At 42.0% G+C, this 25,340-nt stretch overlaps 1 protein-coding gene across 4 annotated transcripts in view; it reads left to right on the top strand.

Moving 5' to 3' along the window:
• Positions 1–25,340, top strand: part of Ubr5 (ubiquitin protein ligase E3 component n-recognin 5) — a 103,180-nt gene that overhangs the window by 13,655 nt on the left and 64,185 nt on the right. For all 4 annotated transcript variants that reach the window (XR_007835701.1, XM_051202736.1, XM_051202737.1 and 1 more), the window contains exons 2-8: positions 20,297–20,341; positions 20,947–21,028; positions 21,465–21,541; positions 22,297–22,416; positions 23,791–23,980; positions 24,162–24,321; positions 24,840–24,989. Coding sequence is in view for 3 of the 4 variants with exons in the window: in XM_051202736.1 (XP_051058693.1) it covers positions 20,297–20,341; positions 20,947–21,028; positions 21,465–21,541; positions 22,297–22,416; positions 23,791–23,980; positions 24,162–24,321; positions 24,840–24,989 (824 nt within the window). In the remaining variant the exon portion in view is untranslated. The remainder of the gene's footprint in view (positions 1–20,296; positions 20,342–20,946; positions 21,029–21,464; positions 21,542–22,296; positions 22,417–23,790; positions 23,981–24,161; positions 24,322–24,839; positions 24,990–25,340) is intronic.

The raw sequence follows: 25,340 nt of genomic DNA, 5'->3' as shown, positions 1-25,340 counted from the left end.
GTATGCACAGAGATGTAAATGAGGCCGAGGGTCATCTGACTTAGTTTCAATTAGTACGGTGTGAGCAGTAGGTACATCAGCTTTGTGGACATCCATGTGCTGTCTTTTAAATCCTGTAGCATTGCCTTTATACTCTGTTCCTAACGCCCCAAGGAGAGGTGACATAGTCAGAAATACATCTGATTTCTATGCATCTATTTAATTTGCCCTATTTTCCCTTTGAGACCTAGAGTCTTGATATGTAGCTCTGGCTACCCTCAAACTCACTGTTTCAGGACATCCTGGGCTACACAGAAACCCTTGTCTTGGGGGAAAAAAATGGAAAAGAAAAGAGAAGATCCTCCTACCTTATCTGGAGTGCTGAAGTGTTTAAATTAGTCGTGAAGGTCAGGCCCTGTGTTCAATGCCTTACAGCTTTGTCTTTGGGTGTATGCACACACAGTAATAGCTACAAGTGCTATTGTATATTAGCGGTTTTATATGCTTTGTGCAAAAGTACCTATATTTAAATAGGAGCTTGTGAGTTAGTCTAGCAGGATTAGGGGCTCTGCTGTGTGTCAGCTCTGGGTCTGATGATGAGTGGTCGTGCTTGATTCATGGGAATGACAACCGTGAATGTGAAGGAGGGTGCTGAGGATTCTTCACCAGAGGTGCCAGCCTAGTTGTGGGAGCCGAAGAATTCTTGAGAATGAGGGTGGGACAGTGAATGGATGGTAGCTAAAGGGTCGATGGAGGAGCTGTGGGCTGCAGGGCAGGGCAGGGCAGGGCAGTGAGAAGAACCCAAGAGCTTTCTAGGCACCTGGGGTGGCTAAAAAACAACAACAACAAAAAACAAAAAACAAAACAAAACAAACAAACAAACAAACAAACAAAAAAAAAAAAACCAGAATATTAGCTGGACTAGGTGCCTTAGCAGGACAGAGGCAGGTGATATCTGTGAGTTCCAGTCCAACCTGGTCTTCATAAGAAGTTGCACCACAGCTAGGACTGTGTAGAGAGACTAAACAAAACATGATGATTGAGGGCCAGTGGTAGGGCTCAGTGGGTAAGCATGTTTGCTGTGAAAGCTTGACACCTGCACTCACTCCTTGAGATCCATGGTGCATAGAAGGAGAGAACCTATTGCTCTGAAGGCCTCCATGCACCTGCTCCTGTGCCCCTCAGGCAGCACACATACTGTGTGCTAAAAAAAATGAGCAGAATGTTTTCATGAAATCAGATAGCCATATTGGCTTGGAATTCACTCTGTAGCCCAGGCTGGCGTCAGACTCACTATGACTCACCCTCCTGAGCGTTGGGAGGGTGGGCAAGAGCTCCTCACAACTCTTTTATTTGCTTGTTTATTTTGTATGACCGTCTATTATATAGCTCTGGCTTTCTTGGGATTCACTAAACTCACAGAGATCCATCCACCTGAGTGCTGGACTAAAGGCAGGCACCACCACACCCAGCCTGCTTGCTTATTCATTTTATTTGCATATATATGTATATGTATGTGAATGTATGTATGCATGTGTGTGTATGTATGCAGGTGTGTATGCGTGTGTGTATATATGTATGTATGTATGTATGAATGATAGGGCCTCAGGTATTCTGGCCTGGTCTCAGACTCAGGTAGCAGAATTCCCAATACTGCCTTTATTTCCCAGCATGCACCATTATGTCCAGTTTATATGGTTCTGAGGATGGAACTTAATGCAGGTTAGGCATGCTTTGTACCGTTGAGCCTGAGACCATAGCTGATTTTTAGAAAAAAGAATGAATTCAGTCTTTAGACTAAACAAAATTTATTGTGTGTGCGTAGTGGTGTAGGGTGTATGTGTATATGTATGCCACAGAGCATATGTGGTGTTTAGAGGAAAACAGGTCAGCTCACCTTCCACTTTTTTTGACGGGTTTGGGTTCTTCTGATTGAATTCTGCAGCTAATTCAGCAAGTGTTTTGTGTGTGTGTGTTTTCATTTTTTTCTTTTTACCTTGCTGAGCCATCTCATCTGTCCTCTTCCTAGTCTTAAACAAACAAACAAAAACAACTTGTATCCTTCGTATGAAGTGGAGAAGGCATTTCTAACCCATGATCCTTTTTTTTTTTGTGGGTCTGTCATTTTGGTGATAATGATTTTTGACATTTTCTAATCAGGTGTAGTAGCACACCTGTAGCCCTAACGAGGCCCAGACATTGGTACAAGTTCAATGCCAGCTTGGGCTGAGGTCAGACCTTCTTTTCTTTTAAATTCCAGTTGTCAACTATGAACATTTCCAAACATGCAGAAAAATTCTAAACTAACCAGTAGATTCTCTGATACTTACCTTGTATGCTTAGTTCGATGTCTGCCATGTTTTCAAGGTGTGAACATAAACGTTACTTATACTTTCCTGAGCTGTTGGAGAGTTACTTTGTCTCCCATATGTGGGTCTTTTTTTCCTCTCCAACCACTTTGCCATTTTTTATACCTTAGAATTAAAAAAATGATAATCACTCAGTAAACAGTATATATTTACATTTCTCTACTTGCTTTATAACGTTGATATAAACAATTTTTCAAAACAATTTTTCATTTGAATGTATATCATGGAGACATTTCAACAAAAATATTTGTATATTTTTCTCTTTAGAGCCACATATACTCATTCAGTATTCAGGTGGTTTACCATTTTATTTCTGAGACAGGGTTTCAATGTGTAGCTCTGCCTGACCTCAAACTCAGATCACTGGTACTTCCTACCTGGTGCTGTGATTAAAGGTGTGTGTGCCTACCTCCTCCTCTTCCTGCTCTTCTTCCTCCTCCTCTTTCTCCCCCCCCCCCTTTCTTTTTTTTTTTAGACAGGGTTTCTCTGTATTGCTTTGGAGTCTGTCCTTGAACTTGCTTTGTAGACCAGGCTGGCTTCCAATTCAGAGAAACCCACCTGCCTCTGACTCCTGAGTGCTGGAATTAAAGGCGTGCTCCAGTACTGCCCGGCTTCCCATTCTATTCTTAAAGCACCACATTTTCAGTTTTCATTAACTTAAACTTGTGTTTTAAGGTCTGGGTCTCAGGGCTGGAGATCTGGAGATAGCTCGGTTGGTGAATTGCTTGCTGGGTATGCATGAAGAACTGAGTTCTGTTCTAGGCACCCAAGTATAAAGCTGAGTGTGTCTTAAAACCAAAACCAAAATGATGGTTGTAAATCCCAGAACTCAGAGGTGGAGACAGGCAGGTCCCTGGGCCAGCTGTCTAGCTTACTCAGTCAGTGAGGCCAAGGGCCCAAGGAGAGATGAGAAATGACACCTGAGCTTATCTTCTGGTCTCCAAACCCATGTGTATACAGGTAGGTAGTTTCTCACACAGAAAACACAGGACACACAGCACACATGCACACGTGGTCTTAGAAACATCTCTCCTTTAAAATAACAAAGATCAGGCAGGTCTCATACTCGTCTTGAGAATCGTGACCTCAAATAACTGTTCTGTTCCAGCCTTCCCAGTGCTGGGATTACAGGGTGTCAGTGCACTGGGCTCATTAACTTTGAACAGAACTATATATTGTAATATTTGCAGTTTGCATGCTGTGTGTTGGGATGTATTTCCAATATTTTCCTAGACCTGGTGAAATACTGAACCTTGTGTGATTTGCAGTTTACTTTGTAAATATTTTCATCGGGCTGTGTTATGGTGAGATAACACCTTATGCTCATCAGCTCTTGAGTCTAGCTGGTACTCAGGGCTGGAAGGTGTATAGAGATGCTCAGTGACCAAGGGTTTGGTCTTGTCATCTTGACACCTTTTACATCATCCCATCAGGGTAAGGAATTGAGGCAGTCTGAGCTGGCTTGTTAGTGCCCTGTTGGGTACCAGGATTTGGTGAGGAGGCTTTTTTTTTTGCTGTTGATGTTTTTTTTTATTTTGAACAGAGATTTATTCTTCTGTTGTTTCTGTTTGAATGAATTTGAAAGTAATTTTTTTGAGTAGACGTCAGTGTAGGGATGGTGCTGAGGTCTCCTATACCTTTTGGTAAGCGCTGTGCTATGGATACTGAGCCCCACCCTCCCAGTCCCTGGCTTTGTTTTTAATGTAGTTCAATTACAGGAAGATGTCCAAAGCATAGCTGAAGCTTTATTCATAGGCAGAGGAAAGAAGGCCAGAGGAAATGCCCAGTAGTTCCTCTTTGATCATCATACTGAGTTCTAATTGACTGGGCTATCGTAACTCACCCCAGACTTAATGGATAAAACAACAAACAGGTCATTTGTTGTCATCTGTCTGTTCTGGGAATTCACAGGGCCCAGCTGCTTGGTCCATATTCTTGTCTACTACCTTTTCAAGTTGCACTTGAATACTGGCATAATGGAAGCTTCTCCAAGACTTCATTGGTGACTCCAGGGGTGTCTTCAGCTAGACTTGTTATGTGGCAGCTCAGGGGTTGCAAGACTCAACCAGGCTGGGGCAGCTTTTTATGTCTGACTTCATTCACTTTAGGGACCTTTAACTTCATTTATGCCTCGTTCTCTTTGAGATTAATGTCCTGAGTCTAGCACCCATTTCAGGGGAGAGTAATTAACTCTGAGTGGCAACTGTATCTAAGAATTTATTAATATTATTATCACTGTTGTTTTGTTGTTTTTAGAGAAAGGGTTTCACTGTGTGACCCTGGCTGTCCTGGAACTCACTCTGTAGACCAGGCTGGCCTCAAACTCACAGGGAGCGACCCGCCTGCTTCCGCCTCCTGAGTGCTGGGAAGAATTTGTTTTTCAAGCCACTATTAAGAACGATGATAACCAATACTAGTAAAGTTAATCATCCGGAAGATTTGGATGCCATGAAAGGGTTGATGTCCATGCATCTGAATATGGAAGCACTGCTAGTTTGGTATTTATTGCACACCCTGTGAAAATACCATTTATAGTGAACATTTGAGACAAAGTATTGAACCTGACAGTGGGCCTCAGAGAGGCCTCCCAAAGCTTGTCGGTCAGAATGAATAGAGTGTGTTTTTTTTGACATCACTGTTTTTACAGACAGGTGGTTGGTCAGGTGTCTCACTGAGGAAGTGTGAGCCACTACTCTAGTCCCAGATTTAGACTGAATGTGGGACAGTGGTTAGTATTTATTTTGTGTGATTCCTGTGAAAATAGTATTTTCTTTTAGGTGAGAGCTGCTTGACTTCATCTGTTTGATCGGTCAGCTTTAGGACTGAATGCTTTCCTATTCAGAGACATCTGGTCTGAGATGATGGCTTTATTGTGACTATGTTCAGCTAGCTATTTAGTTATTTTTGTGCCAGCTGAGCATCAGACAGTCATTCACCCTAGGTATTGAGTTTGTGATGGCATTCAAGAAACTTGCATTCAGGGCTCCAAAAGGAGAGTTCTAGACATCTCTTTGGGTAGGGTGACTGTCACTGTGATGAAACATACTGGCCAAAAACAAGTTGCAGAGGAAAGGGTTTACTTCACTCACTGTATATAACAATTCATCATCAAAAGCAGTGAGGACAGGAACTCACACAGGGCAGGAACCTGGAGGTCATGGAGGATGCTGCTCACTGCCTTGCTCCCCGTGGCTTGCTCAGCCTTGTAACATGAAAAAATCAAAGACCCAGAGACATATTGGTGTTCAAGCTTCAAGCTGAAGATCAGAAAAGCAAAGCAGCCAGCCACTAGCTCTTATCTCTACCTCAGACCGAAAGGGTTGACTCTTTCTCCTTCCTCTCCTCAGCATGGCTGGAGAATAATGCCAGCTCTGTGACCCTGTTCCTGTCTTAAATACCTCTCATGAGTCCTGGGGTTTCAATCTTGAGTGTCCCTGGGTGGCTTTGAACTCAGAGAGATCCACCTGCCTATGTCTTCCCAGTGCTAGGATTAAAGGTGTGTGCTACTGTTGCCTGGCATTCTAGAATATCTATAATAGCTAGAATGCTCTGCTATTTTGATCTCCAGTGGCTTTACTAAATCATAATATGTATCACCACACAGGATCATCAGCTCAGGGACTGCACCACCTACCATAGGCTTGGCTGGCCCTCTCACATAAGTCACTAATGAAAGAATGCCCTACAGCCTTATCTTTTGGAGCCCTTGTCTCAGTTGAGGCTCCCTCCTATCTGAGGACTCTACTTTGTGTCAAATTGACAAAACTGTCCAGCACAGTAGGTTATTACTTTGCAATAATGTAGCTTTCCAGTATGGGAAGGAAGAAGACACCTGCTTGTATTAGAGTTTACTAGAACCAGGCTGGTTAGAGTACTTGCCCATCTACAAAGACGAGAGTTTGCTAGAAATGGACATTGCCCATAGCTTTGTCTAAAGGGGTATTCTGATGCTAGTTGTAGTCAGTTTTAAAGTTGTATTAATCATATGCCATTTTTCATGTTTTTTGGATTTTTTGAATTTAATAGAAAATGCAGTGAACTTGTAAGTATTGTGTGGCTGTGGTGTATACAGCACCCTTTGTTTTATGTTTCATGTATTTGAAGTCAAAAGAAGCTACAGAGCTTCTGTTTTTGATTAAGCCTTGTTGTTGGCCCTGTAAGATGAGGACAGGCAGGTTCTCAGGCCTACGTGAGTTCTGAGTGGGCAGTGATAGGAAGTGTACAATGGAATAAACAATGGCTAAGAAATACAGTGAATATTGTGTGGGATTCATAGTCCATAGAAATTCCTCTTTCTTATGTGACCACTGTACACTGGCAAAACCTGAAATTGGAAAGTCTGGTTTTATAGCAGTGGTGGCTTTCAAGTGTGGATGAGTATACCCCCACGTCCCAGGGACTTGCTGTTTAGTTCACGCTGGCCTTGAACTTGTGGTCACCCTGCTTCTGCTTCCTGAGTGCTGGGATTACAGGGAGTGCCACTAATTTAGAACAGACATGTTATGGCAGTTTCCTTAGACATTTGAACCATTGGAGAATTGGGACAGATGAGTTGCTCTTGCTATTTCTACTTCACCACTGAGAAAAGGAAATGCTAAGTAGGAACTGGCTAAAGGGGGATGGGTGCTGCACACAACTGTGTTATTTATGGGCAGTACTGTTGGATGCAGACACTTAACCATTCCATCCGTTAAAGAGCAAGCAGAGAGTCCCTGCTTGCACACCTTTATCCTAGTTTGGGGGGGTCTACACAGCAGTTTCTGTGTAACCCAGACATTGCCTCAAGAAAAGGCACTTAAAGACATGTGAAACATGTGACACACTTGAGGTAACGGAAATCCGTAGAGTAACTGTGCCTTTAATTTCTGAGCAGCCCACACTCTCATACCCTAGCATTTTAGGATGGAGAAAGTTTCATAACTAAGCTTAGCACATTGGCCTCAGAAATGGAAGAGTGGTCCTGTTCTAATCATGTGATCATGAGAGTGGCCACCATAATGGGTCCCCCTGTATCTAACCTCAGGTAGGAGACAAGATACAGACCGAACTTTAGAAAGTGATTTTTAAAGATGTGCTTACTGGGGCTGGAGAGATGGCTCTTCCAGAGGACCTCAATTCAAAACCCAGCACCCACATGGTAGCTCACAACCACTTGTAACTCCAGTTCTAGGGGATCTGATGCCATCTTCTGGCCACCATGGCACCAGGTACACAAGTAGAACACATAAAGTAATAATACACATAAAGTAATAATGTAAAGATTATTTGTGAGTGTATTCATGTGGGCACATTCAGGTAACCATTAGTTTGGGCACGTGAGGAGGAACTAAACCACTTCCGAGTGCTTCTGATCAAAACAGTTCTTTAGTTTAAAGACCAGGCTTTTAAGTTCTGCATGTTGTGGTTAGAACTTGTCTGTCTTGTATAAGAACGTGAGACACTAACTGGTAAGACTGAATGAGTCCTTTAGATTTGCTTTAAGTAGACTCAGGCAGGCTTGCTTGCAAGGTCAGCAGGCTGAGCGTTTGAGTGCATGCTGTGTGTTGACTGACCTTTGTTTCTCCCTGTCCTCTCCCTAACTCACCTCTCTGTTCTATAGCCATAAGCTGGTTCCCGTCTTTGCTATTTGCAGCTGAAGGATTCTGGGTGTTGTATTTGTGTGGCGTCCTTCTGGAAGCCCCCTTCTAGGTATTTGGAACACCTCATGGATACAGACCCACTGCTCCTGGAATTATGGGCTTTCTATGCCTATTTATTGAGCTATATGATTTAGATTTAAAACCTTTTGTTTTATGCATGAATGTTTTACCTATATGTATATCTGTGCACCAATGAGTGCCTGGTCCTCATGGAGACCAGAAGTGGGCTGGGATACCCTGGAACCAGAGTTATAGGTGTTTGTGAGCACCATGTGGGTGCTGGGAATTGAACCCTAGTTCTCTGGAAGAGCAACCAGTGAGTGCTCTTAACTATCTCTATTCCTACAGCTCCAATTCAGACCCCCCCCCCAATTTAGGGGGCTTCTTTAATTAAACAAGATAATTTACATTAAAAAACACATTTGTGATAATTTCACACAATTGGGCTTCTAAGTCAATCTTATGAGGATTTCTGTTAGTATTTGGTAACATTTTAAGAGAAGGGTTTGTTTTTTATTATTACTTTAGTCTGTTTATGTGTGTGTCTGAATGTGTACTGTGTGTGTGAGTGCCTGGGGAGGCCAGAAGAGGCCTGTGGATCTCCTGGAGCTGAAGTGATCTTGAGCTAGCCAAAGTAGGTTCTGGGAACTGAACTTGGTTTCCCTGGAAGACCATCAAGTGTTTAACCACCGAGCCATTTGCTCAGCTGCAGTAACATTTAAAATAGTTCAAGTTGCATGAGTTTTGAGATAGACTTCCGTAGTAGCTCAGGCTGACCTTGAACTTGATCCTTCTTCCTCCTTTTGAAGTGCGTGTGGCAGCAATGTTTACATTTTACACAAAGACTGTCTTATCATCTACTGCTTCTATGGGTAAGGCCTTGGTCACTGTCCTGAACCCGGGGGACTGAATTGTTATTTTTGTTCAAAGGCAAGAGGATTAGCACCTACTTTCCCACCTTCAAACATCTTGAATTTTCTAACTCTTGCTTTCTCTTATAGCTTTACAATTCATTTGTTGCTATTGTAGTGCATTTTTTGGAAGTAGCGGGGATAACACATAAAACTAGCATAGTGTTGAAGGTAAAATTTATCCCCCCCCCCCAAAAATACACCCGCTACACATACCTATGTTTTTAAAAAAGTGATCCCTTTCAGCTTTGGTTGTTGCTGCTACTGATAAAGTCTGCTCATATATACATGTTGCATCAGAAGAGGTTTGGAGCCTTTTGAGCCTTGGCTGCCCAGTAATGCTGTATTGTCCTTCTGGAATGAACATCTCTGTATGTGCAGGCATAGTGGCCTTTTAAAAATGCACTCTGTACTCAAGATGGAATTTTCTGAGACACCAGTCTTCCAGCTGGAAAGAATTGTAGTCAAGGCTTAGTGTCCTCTACCTCACGGAAGCACCTCATTTTCTTGTGCGTGAGCCCTGGCAGGTGGGGGGGGGGAGGAGGTGGTGCCATGTAGTCAGTCCCCTTTGTTGAGAGTGCTCAACTTCTTCATAGTACAGCCTTGACTTCTGTGATTCACATCCACTTCAGGAGTGAAGTGACGGCCGTGCTGGTCCTCTGCCCTCATGTTAGTGAGATTGGCATCTATGGAATACATTATTTCTCTTTATTGCTGCCTGTGTTTATTCTCAGATTTGCTTAGCCTTCTGAGGAGAGATTCTCATTCCAAGGTAATAATGATTTAATTATAGTAAGATAGGTAGGTTGATTGTCTCTAATGTTTATTCTTGAAGCTATATTCTCCAACCCTTGTACTGTATAGATGATACCTAAACATTTACATAAATTATATCAAATTTTAGAATTCTCCCTTCCATGTGTTCTAAAGTGTTTTGGGGGGGACTCTTAACTGTCTTCCCCAGGTACCAGGCGTGCATGTGGTGCACTTACATACACTTGGGCAAAACACTCAATTAATGAACTCTTTAAAATTGTTTTTGAAAAAGAAAAAAGAAAAAACTAGGACTTCACTATTTTGAAGTAGTGAAGGACTTAGGGCTAAGATAGTCAGTATGTAGCTAGTAAGCATGCCAGTGAGTGCTGTTTTGAGGATTTAGACATTAATAATGTGGGGGCTTTGCCCTTTCAGAGTTTGCAAACAAGGTTAACAGTGAGAGTGCTGTGGAGGAAGCTGGCAGTAAGTACATGGGCCTAGTGTGGAGTTGAGAGGGGGTGGCCCCTGTAGCGGAGTTAGACATGGTGCTGGGGCACAGCTGTGCTGCTAGGCTGAGGGAGTGTGCTGGTTTACAGAACTGTGGCAAATAACCATGCTTGGGTTACAGGCCACTACTGAGGAGATAGGACGAAGGGTCACCAAGTAGGCACAGCCTCCATCTTCGAGGGTCCTTATTCTGGCCATTTCTTGGATCCTCAGATTCCTACAAGACGTTAGGGCCTTTTAGTTCAGCAACTAGTTCAAGCTAGAGTGTGGCAGGTTTGAAGTTACAATATAGCACACAAATCCAGGAATGAAAAATAAGTTTCCAGTATTGATTATTACTATTTATTGAACATTTAAGTGATTGGCTCTCACCAAGAGATGTAACAAAGTTACCTCTAATCTTACTTCTATAAGCTTCTCATACATTTCCACTTAACAGATGAGAATCGGTCTTAAGATGCTTGAAGTTAAAGCAAGCCAAATAACCCCCCCCTCTCCCTCTCTCTCTCTCTCTCTCTCTCTCTCTCTCTCTCTCTCTCTCTCTCTCTCTCTCTGTGTGTGTGTGTGTGTGTGTGTAGGGTGGAGTCACTGTGGGCGGGCTTGTTGTGTGCTGCTGAGCACTCTGCTGTCCCTCTCTCATAAGTGTGGGGAGAGCAGCTCAGGACATGAAATGAACTTTTTCAAAGACAAAGCTGCTAGCTACTCCCTCTTGTTAACCAGGGGCAGCAAGAAACCAATGTAGTTTTTACTCAGCTCTTCGGCTCTGACAGTGGTCAGGTGTACAGTCTCCTAGACATCTCAATGCTATCCAACAGTTACTTTCATTACCTCTCTTTATTTCTGTTTACAGTTTATGTCAGGGATCAGAGTGCTTTTCTATATTGTGAAGTAGTCAGGTTAAAACTGGACCTGGGAGGATTTGAATACACGATCTGCTGTTGGTGGGCTTTCCTGTGAGTGAGGTGTAGGTATTGGTGCCAGGTGGGGCCTGTGTGAAGAAAGCCAGTGTGGTCTGCACTGGCTAGAGCTCTGGAGCACCTTGTCCTGTTGACATGCTTTGGCTCCTGTGTAGGCACAGTTTACTGTTCGTTTGCAAATGAAGCTAAGCTGAGGGTGGTGGCACACACCTTTAATGTCAGCACTCCAAGGCAGAGGCCATTCTGGTCTGTATAGTCACTTTCAGGACAGCCAGAGCCACAGAGAAACTTGACCCTGTCAGGGAGGGGAAAATAAAGAAGTGAGATGAGCCAGGACTTAAAAGCTATCAAGAATGAATGTGTAAAAAGGCCTTATCTTTGACCTTTACTACCAAATTTCCTCTTGTCCTCCTGGCATGGGCCCTCTTTCTTTCCCCTTTCCTGTTTGGAGTGGAGCTGAAAACAGCAAGGTTGATTTTTGGTTTAGAGGAAAATGACTCATTTCTGTGTGTTTGGAGTTCAGTCTCCCAGGATGTCTTTGTCATTTGAATGCATAGTCAGTTGGGATTTGTACCTCTTGGTCTTAATATTATCTGTAACATTAAATGGGGATTTCTAACCACAGAAATTAGATTCCGGGAAGAAATTATATATGCTATAAAGAAATTATTTCTCTATTATAGTTTGTAGAAGGTTTTTTATAACCCAAATTTTGTCATTTTCATTTTGTAGGAATCTTTGAAGTTTCAGTTGAAACTTCACTTTAGAGGACGTAATTACAAAGATGGACATTTTAAAAACATGCATCATATAGTGTATTTACAGTGTTTCCTTAGAAACTTGTTCTTCATCCTGAAAGTACTGAGGATGAGTGTCTTAGGTCGATTGGTCTATGAAGTGAAAGTCTTTGGTAGGTAGGCACTTGTGAGTGGTGATTCAGAAGGTGGACTGGAAGTCTCTCCAAAGCCATCGTTCTTGCCACTTTGGTATTGAAGAGTATGTCAGGTATTCACTACTGGGCAAGGAGTTAGAGGGGTTAGAATGATGTCAAACCAAATTTAAAGAGAGACAATGTGGACAGGCCTGTGACTGAGCAAAGAGGGATTAGAAAGTGTAGTCAGTTTACTCACCACTGAGGAAATGGCCTTTTCCAGGGGCAGGGTGGTCCTTCTATGTCAACTGTCTCCAAACCGGAAGCATCACAGGGTGTCTCTGCTCACTGTTATGTGAGCTCAGTTGCTAGGCGCCTCACCCCCTATCTTTCTGTTACTGGGCTGGCTTGGAAATTAATAATACAGACCTAGCTGGCCTCAACTCTTAAGATCTGCCTGCCCTATGTCTCCTGGTGCTGGGATTAAGGATGTGTCACCATGCCTGGCCTTTGAAAAGCATTTGGAAGTGCATAGCCAGGGGGTTTTGATTGATTTCATGAGAAGGATGGGCAGTTATTTGCATTTGTGTTTATTTTCCATTATTTTATTTGATTTAATAAACTGTACGTATGTGTGTGTGTGTGTGTGTATGGGTATGTTTGCACATGTGTGGTGTGTGACTGTATGAAAAGTAGAGGTCAACAACATGCTTCCACATTCTGTTGATGCTGGGTGCTAGAGGTTGAACCAGTTCTTCATGTTCATGTGACAAGAACTTTGTTCTGACACACTTTAACACACTTCAACAGTGTGTGAAACTAGAGCCGAAGCAGTGTGTTCTGTAGAGCCTGGAGATTTCACTATAATGCTGAGACTTGTCCTTTATATTTGAGGTATGATTCAAAAGCAGTTGTTGGTAAAATAGCCGTTCTTAGTGGAAAGTCAAAGCATAACTCAAGCTATGTCAGCATTCATTACTTCTTGCATTTGGAGTGGGGTGCAAGCTTCTCACTTTAGAATGTAGAATGTCGTTGATAAGGCAGCAACAATTGCCTCTTAGGTCTCAGTGCAGCTCACCTTAACATTTAGTGTGACAGATGAGTAGACTGTAAGTTGTTTGGAAGAAAAAGTTCTTTGGTGACTGACTGCAGTTGTAATTTGTACCAGTGATTTTATAGGAACTATTATTTGAAGGGGCTATACAGGCTTGGGTTCTAATGGATTTTTTTTTTTTTTTAAAGAAAAATGCAATAACTGTTGCTTTAAGAAAAACAACTGGCTAGGTTTTGGGGTGCACGTTTAGTCCCAGCACTCAAAGTCCCAGCACTTGGGAGGCAGAGGCAGGTGGGTTTCTGTGAGTTGTAAACCAGCCTGGTCTACAGGACTAGTTCCAGGACAGATTCCAAAGCACTATAGAGAAACCCTGTCTCGAAAAAACAAAACAAACTGTATGGAATTTGTTTCTAGTATTGAGTTTTCCGACCAGAATTTGAGCTTTCTCAAAAACTCTTGCTATTGTGATCTTAGCATTGTAGGAGCAAGAGCACTTGGTAAAGTATTTTCCACATGACTAGCACATTGTGCTATAGATGATTCAGGCGTGCATTCATGGGTCACTGCCACCCTCAGCATTGCCCTGAACTGTTCAGAAACCATCACTATTACCTGAAAAGGGTATTAAGATGGGATTCCAGGAGTCTCTTGGAAAGTAAATAAGTAGCTAGACTTAGGCTGCACACATCCAGTCTAGTTAGCTGCTTGGGAGACCGTGCTTGGAGTTCATAGTCAGCCTGAAGCTTCCTCCTTATAACCACACACTTCTTTCTGTAGGGCAGCCTCCTTAACGACCAGCCGTTCTTTGGTTGCCACCCTCTCAGTGGTGAGGATGAGCCATACCTGTCACATACTGTCGTCAGTCACCAACATGCTGCACTGTAAAAGCCAGTCTGATAATCACACTAATGGAGGCCTGATAATCACACTAATGGAAGCCTACAAGTCAGAAACAGTCCCAATCAAGGGGTTTGGGAGTAGTTTTTGTTAAGAATGAATTTTTAGTCAATCTGTAATAAATTTATAAAAGTATTATTTTGGGGTTTTAAATTTTAACATGAAATAGACAAGGTTACCATCAACCAGTCTTTTTGGAGTCCTCAGTAAATTACTTTTAGAACTGTAATATGATATGATCAAAATTTGAGAGTCGGGGAACGTAATTATTAGGGAATGGAAACCCTAGCTACAGTGACTAACAGGTTAGATTAAACTAACAAACACCCAACTACTGCCTTTTTATTTAAATCAAGGTTGAAATGCAAACTGCTGGCAGGAGAACAGAGAACAGTGTTGTGTAAAGACACAGTGAAAGTTGAGAACTGACTGTACTTAGGAAGGGGCATAAGGAAAAGCCCATGTTCACAGTTAGAAATAGGTTCAGTGCTAGTCTTTGCCATCTAACTGGTAAACACACTATCTGTTCCAAAGTGAAAATAAATCAGTCTCACCACTTCTTGAGTTTTATTTAGGTTCTGACATTTAGAGCCTAAAGCCTTTGGAGAAAGAAGTACCAGGAATGGTTCCACAGGATTTGGTTCTCAAACAACTTGCCAAGAGGTGATAGCACAGACCTTTTAGGTAGAGGCAGGCCTGCTCTATAGAGCTATAGGTCGAAGACAGCCAGGGCTACATAGAGAGACCTTGTCTCTGAAAACCAAAAAAAAAAAAAAAAAAAAAAAGGGGGAGATATTATTATAATTAATTAATTAATTAATTTATTTATTTTGAGGCCTGGTATCTCTGTGTAACAGTCATGGCCGTCCTGGAACTCTCTTTGTAGACCAGGCTGGCCTCGAATTCACAGAGGTCCACTTGTCTCTGCTTCCTGAATGCTGGTATTAAAGGCTTGTGGCAACACATGCCCTCTCTGGTGTGAATGCCAACAGGGGAGTTTAAGACATTCTCTGTTAGAGTCCATGGTTCAGGTCTGCAGGTTCAGATAACTCCTTTCCTAAGTAAAACTATGGATGTATGACTACTTTATTCCACAATGGATTCCTAGCCAGAGATTAGGATAGGGCCACTTGAAGGCCCTTGGCTAAAGTGGTTATCAAGAGGTAAAGTGTTAAGTACTTGACTCTGTGACAACTGATTTGTTTATAAAAATAATATGGAGGCTGGGGATGGAGGCTGGTGTGGACTGTAGGCTCGTTCCCCAGCACCATAGAAACCATTTGTGGTGGCGCACACCTGTAATCCCACCACTCCAAAGGTGGATGCCAGAAGGTCACCAGCTTGGGCTACATGAGAATCTGTTCAAACAACAGTAAACCCCCTCCTCCCCCCAGTTAACATGAGCAGAATATCTGAATGTAGAGTTGTTGTTTCTCTAAGGTGGAACCCTGGAAGTTAATGTTACTGATTGAGGCCAAGAATCTTTCTGTCTGAGATGGATTATAAGGCAAATGTTCAGAGATCTGATATGTGGCAGTAGGTTGACCTCACTGTGTGGGATGCCAAGAGAAAGTCAGTGTCTTTGAAACTCTTTTACACTGGGGAAAGTATTGGTTTTTAAGGGTAATAATGTCTGCTAGCTCCCAGCAGGTAATGCTAAGAAAGTCTTATCAGTTTGCTACTTAAAAGTTATCATCTCTGGATCTGTACAATTACTTACAAATGTAAAAGGATAAAACAGGTTGTTGAGTTGGACTGTGGGATGTGTACTTACTATTGAAACAACAGAACATTAAGGGTTGTTATAGGCTTTTGCCAACCTGTCCATTTGTGTGTTACCACCACCTCAAAGGCTCACCTGTAAGTTCGATGCTAAGTTAATGTTGAGACATTTATTTATTTGTAAGTGAAATTTGACGAGCTCTAGGCTTTTTAAAAAGAAATATTATTATTGTGGCTTTAAGCATTGGAAGCTTGTGTAAAAGCATCCGCTAGAAGCCAGTTTCAGTGGGTGTGCCCCATGGGTGTGGCTGCCCCATGAGTGTGCTGGGTCTATGCTCTGCTCTGGATTGCAGAGACTTAAGGGGATAGACGGTCCTCCATTGGAGCCCACTTTTTGTGCTTGAGGGTCTCCCTGTCAGGATGCTCTTGATCCAGATAAAGTCCTGAGATTGAAGGACCAATCCGTTTTAAGTATGTTCTGGGATTGAGTTTATGAATTAAGTTGATATTTGGTGAAACATTCTAGGTGATCATATATGAAATATTTCAGATGAGTAGGATTTTGTTATATTAGATGCTATTTCATTCATTAAAAAAAAATGTATCGTGTGTGCACACATGTCAGAGACCAGAGGATTAACTTTCTCCTTCCATCATGTGGGTTTTGGGGATCCAATTCAGGTCCTCAGGCTTGGCAGCAAGCTCCTTCATCCACTGAGTCATTTCATGGGCTCCAGTAAATGCTACTTTATCATTAACATTTAATATGTCAGCACACTGATAATTTGCTTTTTTTTTAGGCATTTGTAAGAATTTTGAGCCTGAAAAGCCCCAGAGGTGACTAATAGTCTTTCCTTACCTGTGTAGATGGTCTGGGAGAAGCCCTAAAATTCTCGGTATACAGTGAGTGTTATTTCCACTGGTATACGTATCAAGTGAGCCTAGAACATTAATTATGGATCTCCCCCCCCCCTTTTTTTTTTTTGTTTGAGTCAGTGTCTGTAGCTCATGCTGGCTTCCTCAGTGTTGAGATTATAGCCCTGCCTCGTCCAGTTTTAACTAGGGGTTAAAGAAACATTAACTATTTCATTCGTTGTCAGGCAGTCTTGCTTTTGTACCTGGCTGGCCTCAAATTGTTTTTGACCCTTCTGTTCTTACCTCCTGGGTGCTGGAAATGCAAGCATGTGCAACCATATTGGGCTGTGAAGAGTTGTCCTTTTTTGTACAGGTTCATGTGTGAATAAAAACGTGACAGAATGTATATGAAAGTCGGAACAACTTTGGAGTTGGTTTTTTTTTTTTTTTTTTTTTTTTTTTTTTTTTTTTAAATTTTATTTAATGTGGGTTCCAGGGATTTTAAACTTGTGGCACCAGGCTCACTGGCCATCTTTGTATTTTGAGATACAGCCTCAGAATCTCTGGCTGTCCTGAAACTCACTGTAGGGGTAAAGGTGTATACCATCATGACCCGCTCCACTGACTCTCTTCTGTGAGTTTTCAGACCAAAGAATTTAACTGATGCAGAATCTGTCTCCTTCCTTCCTCCTTCCTCCCTCCCTCCCTCCCTCCCTCTCTCCCTTCCTCCCTTCCTTCCTCCCTCCTTACTTCCTTTTGGTTTCTCGAGACAGGGTTTCTCTGTAGCTTTGGAAGCTGTCCTGAAACTAGCTCTTGTAGACTAGGGTGGCCTCAAACTCACAGAGATTCTGCCTTCTGAGTGCTGGGATTAAAGGCATGAGCCACCAACCCCCTGGCCTTTTTACTTTTTTCTTTTTGTGGGGAGAGATCTTTTTTCTTTATCTCTTTGGTAGTCTGTAATTTGCTCTTGAGTTTGAGCTATTAAATTGTTTTCTAGCACCTTGCCATCCCTAAAACTCAGTTTAGTTCCATAAGCTTCTAATTGAAACACTGTTGGAAGTCACCGGAGCATTTAATTTTCAGTTTTAGTTATTGTCTAATTTTTAAGGAAGTTTTGACCCTCTCCCCTAATTTGTATATTTTTGAGCTTTAAAAAAAAAAAAGACATGGCGATGAGATAAGAGTTATGTGTCTTTTTGTGTGTCCTGTCACTGCTGTGATCTGGGGGAGATTAATCCTTAGCCCTCTGCCACACTCTGGCTGTAGTCTGGGGAAGTTTTGTGTGTTCTTAGGGAATGTGGGCCTAGCAAGGCCAGGGTTGTGCCTCTGCTGCAGGCTGCAGGCCCACGGAAGGCTGCTGTCACTCTGGAGCACAGGGGACGTCTAGTGTATCTTCATCTTCTAGTTAGCCTCCTCTCATAGCTTTTGAATTCAATGTGCATTACTCTTGTATTTAATCTTGTTTTGAAGCAGAAATGTCTCCAGTAATTGAGCAAACTGGAATTTAGGGGGAAAAATGTGACCATCCCAGAACCCAGGCAACAGGTTGTTAATGAGAGAAAGCAAACACACCCCCAGGCTAGTAAAATGAGGTTATTTTTTAGGGTAGCAAGCATGAAGTTACCAGTAAGTATTTGGTTTTTTGGAAAAATTGGAAGCAGCAGTTAAAGTTTTCACTAGCAGGTGTGCACATTTGACAGTGATGTGCCCCAGTAGTGACCACTCTAGTTGCAGGACAGAGTTAAGACTTGTGGTTCTTAGTCACTCACTGCAAGAAGAGAGCATTTACCCACTGGTGCAGCGACTTCTGTAAGTTCTTATTTATTTTATATGTATGAGTCGCTTGCTGGCATTTATGTATGTCTGTAGATCACTCACATAGCATGGAGGTCAGAAGAAGGCATGGGGTCCCCTGGAACTTGAGTTACATGTGGCTGTGAGCCACTGTTCAGGTTCCCTGAAAGAGAAGCCAGTGCTCTTAACCCCAGAGCCATCTCTCCAGACTCTTCTTTCTTGAAGGAAGCCTTTAAATCCTAAGCAGTTGTAAGTGGTCAAAATGGATCTCATTCATGCTTCATCCATTTTTAGAAATGAACAGTTTCACAGATCTTCCATTAATTTATGTCCTGTTGTTTTTCCATAGTGTTTTCTAAAATTCTCAGGTTTTTCTTTTCCCCATAAAACCCCCCAAACATTTGGTGTTTCACTTGCATGTATGTGAAGGTGCCAGATCCCCTGGAACTGGAGTTACAGACAGCTGTGAGCTGCCATGTAGGTGCTGGGAATTGAACCCAGGTCCTCTGGAAAAGCAGCCAACTTCTCTTAATTGCTGAGCCATCTCTCCAGTCCCTTCTCAGTTTATTTGTATAAAAATTATTTCTAAAAAAGTTTTAAAAGATCAGATAGTTGTTTAGGTAACAATTGAAGAAATGAGTTCTTGAATATCTCTGGTTATATTGTACATAATAAAATTACTTCCTAAGGCTGATAACATTGTGTATTAATTCCAGACTGTGTCCTTGAGGAAAACAAAAATATTGATAGACAGTACAAGTTTTCTTTTTGGGATCATGCATCTATGTGTATACCAGAGGTTGGCATTGTCTGCCTTCATATCATATCTCTCTCTCTCTCTCTCTCTCTCTCTCTCTCTCTCTCTCTCTCTCTCTCTCTCTCTCTCTCTGTGTGTGTGTGTGTGTGGGTGGGTGGGTGTGTGGGTGGGTGGGTGGGTGGTCTCTATGTAGTCATGACTGTCCTGGAGCTCGCTACTGTAGACCAGTGAGGTCACAGATCCTCCTGCCTCTGCTTCGATCTCCCGATTTTTTGAGACCTGGTCTCTTATTGAAGGTGGGCTCCTGGTTTCTCCTCCATTTGGCTGGCCAATGAGCTCCTGGGTGTCATCTGACTGTGCACATTCCTGACCCCTCCCCCAGCACTGGGATTAATGGTGTGCATTGCCACGCCTGGCTTTTATGTGGGATTTGGGGATCCAGATTCAGGTCCTGATGCTTGTGGGGCAGTCACTTCACCAGTGAGCTACCCCACTTAGCCCAGAGTTCTTTCTTTAAGCAACGCGTGGCGCTTTCCTTTGGAAATGGAGGTGGTGTCCTTGTAGACACCCAGGTTCCATCAGCTTCATGTCCAGCAGTAAGAACCCAGACTGCCCCTTAAGGTGGTTACTAGGCTTGGGCAAGACTCCATTCTGTTTAATTCTAAATTCCCAGTCACATTCCTTCCATGATATTCATGTACTTTCAGAAACTTTGACATAGACAACAGTTGTCTCCCCACCCCAACAAAGTCTCACTATGTAGCTCTGGCTGTCCTCAGACTCATTGTGTAGACCAGGCTGACCTCAAACTCAGAGATCCACCTGCCTCCACCTAAAGGTGTGTGTGCGCCACTATACCTGGTTTAAACTGCAGGCTTTTGTTTGCTTGTTTGTTTTTTGAGGTAGGGTTTTTCTATGTAACAGCCCTGGGGGCTGTCCTGGAACTCACTCTGTAGACTAGGCTAGCCTGCCTCTGCCTCCTGAGTGCTGGGATTAGTGCCATGACTAAACTGCAGTTTTAAAAATGAGTTTTCCATTCAGCATTTGCTCAGGAATCAGCTTTGCTATTGGTGTTTGCTATACAAACTAGAATGTGGTTAATCGTGAAGTTGCTAACGGGTTAGAAAAAGGAATTAACAGTGCCTCCTTGTGATTGCTCTGTGTGTTACTGTGAGGATCAGCCCAGGACTGGTGAGTGTCTGCCAGAGCCATCTTGCTTATGCAGGACCAGTCCTGGGTTTATTAACACTTGGCTTTTGTGTTTTAAGGTTACGGGAAGTTTCAGAGAAGCTGAACAAGTACAATTTGAACAGGTAAGACTTTTAAGCTGTTTTAAGTTTAGCCATTTTTCATGGTTGAATGTGTTAAGCATCTGCCCTACGATGGCACTGTAGTCTTTTATTAGGAAAAGGATTCATTTTAAAAAATATTTATTTATTGGTGTTTTGTCTGTCCCAGTCAAGTCCCCTGGAACTGGTTACAGACAGTTGTGAGCTTCCATGTGGGTGCTTGGAATTGAACCCGTGTCCTCTGGAAGAGCAGTCAGTGTCTTATAACTGCTCCAACCCCAAAAGAATTCATTTTCATACGATTAGATTAGATTAAGAACCTTTTTTTGTGATGTAGCCCTGGCTATCTTTGAATATGTAGATCAGGCTGGCCTCTAATGCACAGCTTCAGGATTCAAGAAAGGTATGTGTTGCTGCCACAGCTTTTACTATTAAAGTTGGATTTTTTAAAGTTATAGTTTGTTTCCATAATGCTGTTTTTTAAACAGTTTGGCATGCTATGCAGCTGCAGTGATTGTGGTAGATATTATACTGTATTGATTGTTTTACATTTCAGTTTAGGAATTAGTTCATTTTGTTTTCAATTAAAAGGATAATTTTGCTTACATGCTTTTTTTCTTTTTCCCTAGCCACCCGCCTTTGAATGTCCTGGAGCAGGCTACTATAAAACAGTGTGTTGTAGGACCGAATCACGCTGCCTTTCTCCTTGAGGTAAATTATTCCCCGTTAAGGTAGAGAACTGAAAAATAAAAGTGATGTCCACTGGAGCATCAGTTCTTCTTTTAGTCAAGTAAAACAGGAGGTGCTTGGAGGAGTTTGCTTATGCCCAGTTCTCTTTCCATGTAAATTCACTGGCCCAGAGAATCTGGCAGAAATGATTTACTAAGCCTGGAAACTAGTTCATAAGAGAATGGGAAGACTCCTGAAGCCACTGTGTAGTGCGTACCCTGAATAACTCTCAGGCTGTCCTGTTCGAGGGGTTTCCTAACACCCTTTTGTATTCTTGTCATGTCCTTTAGCCCAGGTCTGTGCTTCCCTCAAGGGATGTCTTTGTCTTCTGAGTTGACAGTAATAGGCAGAATCTGATTACTGAATGAATTAAAACTATAATGTCTTTCAGAATTTTACATGTTTTCTTTGCTTTTAGGATGGCAGAATTTGTAGAATTGGTTTTTCAGTACAACCAGACAGACTGGAATTGGGTAAACCTGATAATAACGATGGGTAAGACGTTGTGTTTTGCTATGTTGAGAGCGCGCATGTGTATGTGTGCGTGTGTTGAGAATCGAACCTGGAGCATAGCATATAGTAGACAAGTGCTTTCCCACAGAGCCACATCCTCATTTTGGATTTTGCATTTAATGCACTGTCCATTTAGCCCTTAGAAGGTATTTCAGAAAACCAATGCTCTTGGTTATTCTCAAATGATAAAAAAGGCATGGTAGAAAATGACCAGCTGTGGTGGGAGTTTTGGAGGTTGCTGGTCTTGAAGTCCTAGTGCTCAAGATGTTGTTCTCTGCCTTCCCACGCAGCAGCTCGTACAGGTGTGTGCTGTTGTGCGTGGCTCACTGAAATGACTGTACATGTCATGGAAACTCAATTTGAAAGTAGTAGTCAGTTCCCCCCCCCCTTCAAATTTTGATCTTTAAAAATTATAGTGTATTAAAGGATGCTTCATAAGATCCAACTCCTACTTGATTGTTTCTTAGAAAAGCATGATCAATTTTAAAATGTAAAGAAACTTTACTGTTTACTGTTTATTTCTATTTGAAAATTGAGAAGAGTTTCTACTAGGAAGGGATGTGAGTGTTGGGCAGCTGCCAGCTGGTGTACATTTTTGTAGGAGTAGCCCAACAAGTCTGGCAGGTAGTCAGTCTACATGGCAGGTTCTAATGGGAGGTTCTAGCTGGAGGCCTGGAGGTGGCCTCCCCTCGTAGCCTGGGCTGTTGTATGATGATTTATCTCTTAAATTTCCCTAGGTCAAAACTGAATAGCAGCTCAGGGGCTGGGAGGACTTCTAGGCCTGGCAGGACGAGTGACTCTCCGTGGTTCCTCTCAGGCTCTGAGACTCTGGGCAGGCTGGCAGGCAATACTCTGGGGTAAGTGGAACCAAAGTATAAAATGAATAAAAACACATGCCTAGAATGTGCAAATAGCTTCTTTAATTTGGTGTGTTCGTGCGTGCCCAAGTGCCTGCTCTGGCTATCCTGGAACTAGTTCTGTAGACTAGGCTAGCCTTGAACTTACAGAGATGTGTCTGCCTCTCGCCTCTGCCTTTATTATGGATAAAAGGAATTGCACATTCAGTACCATCTTGTAAAACTCAACCAGCACTATGTGCTTAGCATAGCATATTCATCTAAAGCATAGGTTGGTTAGAAGAATGCGTATGGTATTTATGGGGCAGGTATTCAGTTTTAACTCTGATAGGTTAAACAGAGTGGGGAACCCCTAGATCTGCTGTAGCAACAATCACAGTAATGGGTAACAATGCAGAGTTCCCAAAGCAGAGGTTGTAAACTGTCAGCTGGTATGCTATTACAGTGGATTGAAACTATTGGTATTAATTTAAACAGGTGAATGCTTTTGGTAGGCAGATAGATATTCTCTACTTTTTTTTTTTTTTTTTTCATGACACCTGCTTATACACCTCTTGACATTTAGTTTGTGATGCTTGTTAAGATTAGCATGGATATATGTGTGAGCTTAGATAACATATTCCATCAGATTTTTAGCATTGCTTGCTTTGGAGGAAAGGTATGTACTACTTGTTGGGAATAGCAATTCATTTCTTTTGTGTTCGTTGGCCACATAGATTATTAACAGGACTAGGACATTTTTAGATGAAATTAGTAATTAGGTTCACACAATAAGCTTAAAGTGGCACTTTCACAGCTAAGTGGGACATAAAGTCACTCTGCTTAATATATTTCTTTAGACTCATTGGTGTAGTTCTCCCACATTTTGCATATATGTATAGGTGTTTGTGTGTATGTGCGTTTGTAGGTGTGAGTGTGCTTGCATCCTTGTGTGTGGATCCTAATGGTCAAGCCTCTTCCTCAGTCACTCTCCTCTGTAATTCCTGCAGCAGGGCATTGAACTGAGTGTTACCTACTCAGCTGGGGGGTCCTCCTATTTGTGGACTTAACTATCTCCTCAGACATGCCCCTTTCCCTTTTGTTTTAGGTAGTGTCTCAGTGTGTAGCCTAGGCTGGACTTCTCTGTCTCCTGAGTGTTGCGATTACAATGAGACACTACCATGCCCACTTTTGTATGCAGGTCTTCAATAAAGATGGAAGGGATGTTGTATTTTTGTTGAAAAGTGAACTTACATTTACATATTACAAATTTAGACAGTTATTTAAAAGTTTGTTCCAGAATTTTACTAGCTAATGTACAAGAATGAGCCTCAACATGTTTTCTTAGAGTGACTTGTTTAAAATTTTTAATTTTACAAATTATCCACTGTTTAGGAGCCGCTGGAGTTCTGGAGTTGGGGGAAGTGGAGGAGGCTCCTCTGGTAGATCATCTGCTGGAGCTCGAGATTCCCGGAGACAGACAAGAGTCATTAGGACAGGGCGAGATCGGGGGTCTGGACTTCTGGGCAGTCAGCCCCAGCCAGTTATCCCAGCGTCCGTCATCCCCGAGGAGCTGATTTCACAGGTGTGCTCTTTCAGAACCTTTGTTGCAAAGGCAAGAGGGGGAGGTGAGGTGGAATGCATGGCTCATAGTCATGACTATGAAGAGTTGAAAGAAAAAATGTGGCTTTTTCTTTATCGATTTACAAGGCTGACTTTAGTAAGTAATAGAAAATTAGCATAGCACTATTCTTTGTTTGTTTTAGGCCCAGGTTGTTTTACAAGGCAAATCCAGAAGTGTCATTATTCGAGAACTTCAGCGGACAAACCTTGATGTAAACCTTGCTGTAAATAATTTACTCAGCCGAGATGATGAAGATGGAGACGATGGGGATGACACAGCCAGTGAATCTTACCTGCCTGGAGGTTGGTTTCTCTTCTGGCTGAGGACTAGGATTTTAAAGTAGAACTGTGGTTATGTCTGCTTTTTGGAAGGTGGTGGATATTTCTTGCTATATAATTTGATTATAAAGTGCCTTTTAGGGAAAATAATTTTGCTCAGTGGATTTGTGCTTGATCCTAATTAAGACATGATTATATTGATGGATTTATCCCTAGGTGACATATGGGATGTTGTTTTTGATGATGTCATTACTGAACATTAGTACTTTCTAAACTGCATTTATAGTTTGTATTTTGTTTCAGTGATGTTGTTAAGTATCTTAAAAGTAGTCTGTAATTTAGTGAACAGAGCTTGTAGCAATTATGCATGTGACAGTCCTTAAGATCTGTTTATAATGTTAACTTTATTTCCTTTTTTTTTTTTTTCATTCTGTTGAAAACACTCCCTGATTTTAATGTATTATACTTCTTAGTGATCTTTTAGTGGTCTGGATGCATTATCTGTAGCTGCTTCATTTATCTTTGTTTGCTTTTATTTGTAGAGGATCTTATGTCTCTTCTTGATGCTGACATTCACTCTGCCCACCCAAGTGTCATTATTGATGCTGATGCTATGTTTTCTGAAGACATTAGCTATTTTGGTTACCCCTCTTTTCGTCGTTCATCACTTTCTAGGCTAGGCTCATCTCGAGGTAATTTTGCATTTATTTCTTTTTGATTGTGATCTTGCTGTGTGGAAAGATAGTGGTAAACGCACCTGTATCTGAACTCAGAATATTACAGTCAGGTGAAGTCATTCTGCAAAACACAAGAGTATTTCAGAGAGGACCTTATATTGCATAGCACATACCAAAATCTATTTTTACCTAGTAAGATAGATTTCCATCTAACTAAAAAGCAGAATTCTAGTTCACAGTGGCATGCATCATTCATAAAAAAAAGTCTTGTTTGATTTAAGCAACATAGTCCTGCTCATTTTAAATCCTGAGTATTAAATGAATAGACATCTGCTTGTATAAGTTTAAAATCTTTAAAAGGTTTGT

This window comes from Phodopus roborovskii, unplaced genomic scaffold (genome assembly GCF_943737965.1).
Source record: "Phodopus roborovskii unplaced genomic scaffold, PHOROB, whole genome shotgun sequence".
NCBI lineage: Eukaryota > Metazoa > Chordata > Mammalia > Rodentia > Cricetidae > Phodopus > Phodopus roborovskii.
Note: the sequence above shows the minus strand (reverse complement) of the source record. Positions and strands in the feature narration are given on the sequence as shown.